General features: G+C 29.8%; 1 protein-coding gene across 1 annotated transcript; it reads left to right on the forward strand.

Annotated features, from left to right (window-relative positions):
• The first annotated feature begins 4,591 nt into the window (after positions 1 to 4,591).
• On the forward strand, positions 4,592 to 5,188 carry LOC117924182. Its single transcript, XM_034842761.1, has one exon. The coding sequence runs from the start codon at positions 4,637 to 4,639 to the stop codon at positions 5,084 to 5,086; it is 450 nt and encodes a 149-aa protein (XP_034698652.1). The 5' UTR covers positions 4,592 to 4,636; the 3' UTR covers positions 5,087 to 5,188.
• Positions 5,189 to 6,000: the final 812 nt, after the last annotated feature.

Below are 6,000 nucleotides of genomic sequence, written 5' to 3' on the forward strand. Positions count from 1 at the left end.
AATGGTTCTATAGATGTCCGAGCCAAAGCCAGCTCGAAGCATAAATCAAGCCCACTCCAAAAACATTTGGGCCAAAGCTTAGCCCAACCCACATCTAAGCCCTGAGGGCCAAGTTTATATCCTCTTTTGTATTGGCAGGACAAAGTTCCTATCATTCACTACTCTTTCTTTGTACCACAAGATTGTTACATGTATGCATTACATGTGAAAAGATTAATAAGGAAAAAAAAAATTCCTTCATTAAAGTTTACTATTAATAGAAAATGGAAGAAAAAATAATTTTGAAAAAGTCAAAACTAATATATGTTATATAAAAAAAACTAATTAAGCATTAGAAATGTGAAAATTTAAGAAATGTTTGGTAAAACTTAAATATATATAAATAAAAAATTAGAAAAATATGGCTTGGGTAGTGGCATGTGGGTTCAACCCAACCCAACCCAACCGAATTTTGAATATAACTCAATCAATCCGACCAACTTGACAATGGAAGAAGAAAGTGGAATTGGGCTTGTTAATATCTTGGATTAGAGGTTCACATGCCTAACTCGCCCAACCTGCAACTCAATATATAGTTGAATTGTTATATCCCAAAGTCTGAAATCATGGTTTAATATTAAAAATCCAAGTTTAATTCATAATTTCAGCACTTGCTATGTGAATTGGTGGGAAATTATCAACGTTTCAGTTCTCCTAGAACCGGTCAAACCTCATTTGACCAAAATTTTGTTGCTTGCAGGCCACTTATCTTAGTTGGGCCTGTTTCTCTTCCAAGCCTGCACTTCCAGCCCACACGTTTGTGAATTTTTTTTTGGCTTGGTGAGGATTCAAACCCTAGATAAAATACAATTGAAACATTGGAGTATGAAAGCTTAACATTGTTTTTAATTTTCAAAAACCAATATATATAATTAATATGTCCATTAAATATTTATTATTTAAATTAAATAATTAATATTAATTACTTATTATATATTAATTTGTATGAAAATATCACATTATTTTTTAAAACTATAAAATAATAAGATTAAAATTTTTTGTATGTATATAAAACTATATATTATAATTTTTCTTCAGTCTTAAATATATCTTCACACTAAAATATCATACATTTCAAAATAAATGATAACATATTAATATATTTATATTTATTTTCATCATTTATTTTGACAACATAATGAAATAATATCATTTTTAAATTTTAATTTCTTATAAATAATTTTAATTTATACAAAATATCAAATATATATTCATTGTATCACCCGTTCAACCATCAATCTAATGATTGAATCTTGAATTGGTAACTTTTTCAGTCAATAATCGATTCAATTTTGAAAATATTAAAAATAATATAATTTTTATTATATAATATACTAATAATTTATTTACACATTCAAAAATTTTAGTGTCAAAACTTTTTACTTATTTATTTATTATTCTACTTCTTATTTTTTTTCTATCAACCTTTATTTTACAAGTTTCAAATTTAATTTTTCTTTTCTAGTTTTAAGAGTATATATAACATGATCTAATGGGTTAAGAGATTTCACATGCATCATGTATTGACTTAGTTGTATCTAAATTTTACTAAGTATAAGAAATGGACTATTTTTAAAAGTTTTTATACTTTGAGATAAAAATTTGTGAATTTTGTTTTCATTTTGGTGATACTCAAAACAATTTTTCAGGATTTTTTTTTCTTTAATAATTTTATTAGGAAAACCTTTTTCTAAAATAAAAAAATCAGCAAAAAGCTATCAATTTATACTAAAATTGGAAAATAAAATTTTGATTTTCTTGGAATTTTCTTTTGAAATTACTTAAAGTAAATTAATATAGAAATCACAAAATAACAAATAAATAAAATTATTTAACTACATTTTAGAAACATTTTCTAAAATCACTCCTAAATGCATAATTAATTTATAATAAAAAAATACAAGACAATGCATAAAGATTAAGGCAGTTTGAAAATTTGTTTACATTTTTAACGGAAAGGGAAACAATTCATAGAACTCACAAATTTTAAAGTCCTAATTATGCTCAAAAAGACTTTTATTTTCGATTAAAATCTACTTATACCTTTTGCCAATACAAAAAGATTATTCCATATAGGGAACTCATTATCAAAGTATAAAAAATATTTCCTATAAGAAAATATCATATTAGTATACTTGCTTTATAAGAATAGAAAAGGTCTTTTAATAGAAAACATAAAAAAAATATATAGAAATTAGCCTAAAAAGTAAAATTAAGATACTTGTTAGCACATTGTATAGCGTGCAATAAGGTATAGGGCATGAAAAGGGGAAAAAGAAGCTTCCCAAGTATTGTCTAAGGACAACTCAAAAAGTGGAAGATGACAAGAAGTTTGAAAAAGCAACTAAGAAACTTGATGTGTAAGAAATCGAACAGCTAAGAAATCTTATAATTGAAAGCCATACATTCAATAAGTCCGATGATTGAGGGAAGAATTAATTCCAATTACTTCAAAAACCCTCTAAGAAAGTTTATAAAAGCAACTAAGAAACTTAATGTGTAAGAAATCAAACAACTAAGAAAGTTTGATTATTTTATTTGTATAAATTTGACAACATTAATAAAAATATTTTTTTAAGAAAAAAAAATAGGACAATAATAATAGGACCATTGTATTGGTCGAGCTAAATCATGTTAATATGAATTTTATTATGACATTTAGTGCCGGAGTAAAGACTTTTGTTAGGGGTATTGAAGAAAAATATTATATTTTGTCATCATTTGTAAATTGTAAAGTAATTAATGATATTTTATATTATTATTAAAAATAAAATAATTATAAAATTATAAAAATGTATCAAATTAAACAACCATGGTATTAAGAACACTTAAAAAAAGTTTTAGATTTTATGTTAAAAAATTATCAAGAATATTTAAAGAAAATTTTCAAAAGAATTAAAAAATAGAAAGAAAAATCATTATAAATTTTCAATAATTTTAATCATTTCGTAGTAAAATCCTTTAAAATTATTTTAAAGAATTTAATAGTTTCTATTATAGATATTTTTTAAATGAAAGAGGTGTGTCCTCTAGATCTCATTCTCTTACAACTTGATTTTATTTATTTATGCCTTAATCCCTTTTTTTTTTTTTAACTTATACCCAAAAGCCTGAATTTTTCTATATACTTTCAAAAGTGAAAATTAAGACCCTATTTGGTAATTGTTTTCGAAAATAGTTCTTAAAAAAATAGTTTTTGAAAACTCTTCTCAAATATTTTTGTAGAACAAAAATTTGTTTAGTAAATGAAATTTTTTTAACTTATTTTTAATATTTTTAATATGTTTTAAAAATAATTTTTATATCCAATATTTCATTTTTAATCATATAATTATTTTTTAAAACAATCCTAAGAAAACAAGTGAAAACAATTAAAAAAAAACCAACTAAAAAATATTCTCTCAAAACACCATCTTTTTTGTTTTGGTTTTTATTTTCCCAAAAAAATTAAGGGAATTTTTTTTTTTTTTTTTTTTTTTTGGAAAATTGAGTGGGGGCATGTGCCCCGGTGAGCCTTGGCTGGCTCCTCCAGTGTTTACACTGCATCTAAACCTAATTAAAGAGTAGCTCCATAAACCAAAATTTAAAATGTAATATAATGCAATTAACAATATAAGTATGAAGCCAATGTTTGATTCCCAAAAATTTTGAGAAATTTATAAGAGAAATAAATCAAAAAGAAAAAGTTTAAAAAAAATTAATAAATTATTTTTATATACCACTTCAAACTCATTTCACTTATTTTAATTTTTTTATATAAATATTAATTAATTTAAAAATATATAAAATTTTCACTAATTTTAACTACATTTGATTATATTTCTTATTTTTTATTGTAAAATAAAAATAAGAATATCATTTCCTTATTTTCTTATTTTCTTCCTCTCTCACCAAACATAAGCTAAATTTATCTCATTCTAAATGTGTCCAATTAGCATTTAGATTTTAGACATAAATGAACAAATAAATAAATAAAATATATCTATAATACTAAATAAGAAAGAAAATAATAGAATATTAAAATAATTAAGAATAAAAAATATAATTTAGATTAATGCTAATGGTAACCGTCCAATTGAAATCAGAGCGGTAGTAGAGGACCTACTACTAACCCCCTCGTGCCCTCCCACCGTCTCTCCACCATCCCCACCGCCAGGCGCCATCTCAGTCCCACTTTACGTCACCATCATTTCTCCTGTCAATAGCCCTCGCATCCAATTCTCACCATTTTCATTTTCATTTTTCTTTCTCAATCATTTTTCTTCACTATATACACCACCATTTTCGGCCATCTTTTCACCTCACACAATTTCCACACGGTATCATTTTTTAATTTGTGATTAAATACCAACTTTCAGATGCAATTACTAAATATAATATTAATTCTCCTCTACGCCATCCCCATGCAATTTTCATTTCCAATTCCCACTCCAGAAATTACGTGACAACTCCAAACATATCACGCAAAAATCATAGAAGGGCATTCCGGTAATTTGATTCCGCGAGTGAGGCCCCTCGACAGCTATATAAGGCCCACGCATCTTAGTGGAGCTTACACAAATCGAAGCCCTAGACAAATCACCCTCCAACTCCCAAAATGTCGTCTCAGGTCGTCGCCGGTCACAGGGAAAACGCTGAGGTGTACACCGGCGAAGCCCTCTGCAAGCAGAAGTCTCGTGAGCTACTAGAGGAGATCTGTCTGCCCAAGGGTCTGTTACCTCTAGAAGACTTGGAGGAGGTGGGGTACAACCGCTCCACCGGCTTTGTGTGGCTGAAGCAGAAGAAGAGGAAGCAGCACAAGTTCCAGCGCATCGGCCGCAACGTCTCCTACGACACGGAAGTGACAGCCTTCGTGGAGAAGCAGCGGATGAAGAAGCTGACTGGGGTGAAGAGCAAGGAGCTTCTCATCTGGGTCACCATCTCCGACATCTACATCGACGATCCCTCTTCCGGGAAGATCGCTTTTGGCAACTCCACCACCGGAATATCTAGATCATTTCCGGTGTCGGCGTTCGATCTGGATGAGAGCAACGGTTCTTCTACCTGATTTTTATTGAATCAAGCAGTTGGGATGTGTGTATGTATGCATGAATGAATGGAACAAATGCTATTTGAATGAAAGTAAATTGCTCTCATATTTGATATTGAACTCTTTGTGCTCTTTTCTTATGAGATTTTACGGACAACTTATGGGAGAGATGAGAGCGAAGTGAGAAAAGAAAGTAACATGGAAGTATTTTGGACTACGTTTGAATTCAATTTGAGTTATAGCTTTGAGGATGAGAAGATGGGTGCCAAAGGGTTGAGTGCTAACTGCTAAATTCTTCCCTCTCACCTGGTCCAATACGGAACTGCCCTGCTGCTCATCCCTATTATTTTAATCTTTTTTCAAGATTTTCGAGTTCCTCCGGAGCAGCATCTTTCCATGCCCTATTATTTTAATGTTTTTCAAGATTTTCCAGGATTATAGTTCCTCCGCAATTTGAATTTTATGGGACCAACTCCATAAATGAAGTGGGCATCTCCCCTTTTTTTGGGGGGGACTAACAAAAATCAAAGTAGATGTTGATTGTTCTCTCACCCTCGTTTCTTCTGGCCATACCATGTTACAGAGGTCAATTTCACTCATTCATAAATGATTCTCCTCTGATTCCAACCCTATTTCCATTCTTATTCCCATTCCTTGTCAAGGATCCAATTCCATGAGGGCATCACGTCTGGTGCCCACCACCACCCTTTTGCCCTCGCCATGCCACCAACTTGGATTTCTTGTTCGGTTTTTGCCTAAAGCTCCATTCATTAGTCAAACAAAATAGCATCTAATTATTATATCCACGCCTCCCACAGCATTTGGGTGCACATTGATCTGGTCGAGATAGAAATACGATTCCTTGCGTCTAAAACAGGTGGGGCTGTAAAAGAGAATGAACCATACAAAAAAGCATATATGTTAATCTCTTC

Source organism: Vitis riparia, chromosome 10 (genome assembly GCF_004353265.1).
Source record: "Vitis riparia cultivar Riparia Gloire de Montpellier isolate 1030 chromosome 10, EGFV_Vit.rip_1.0, whole genome shotgun sequence".
NCBI lineage: Eukaryota > Viridiplantae > Streptophyta > Magnoliopsida > Vitales > Vitaceae > Vitis > Vitis riparia.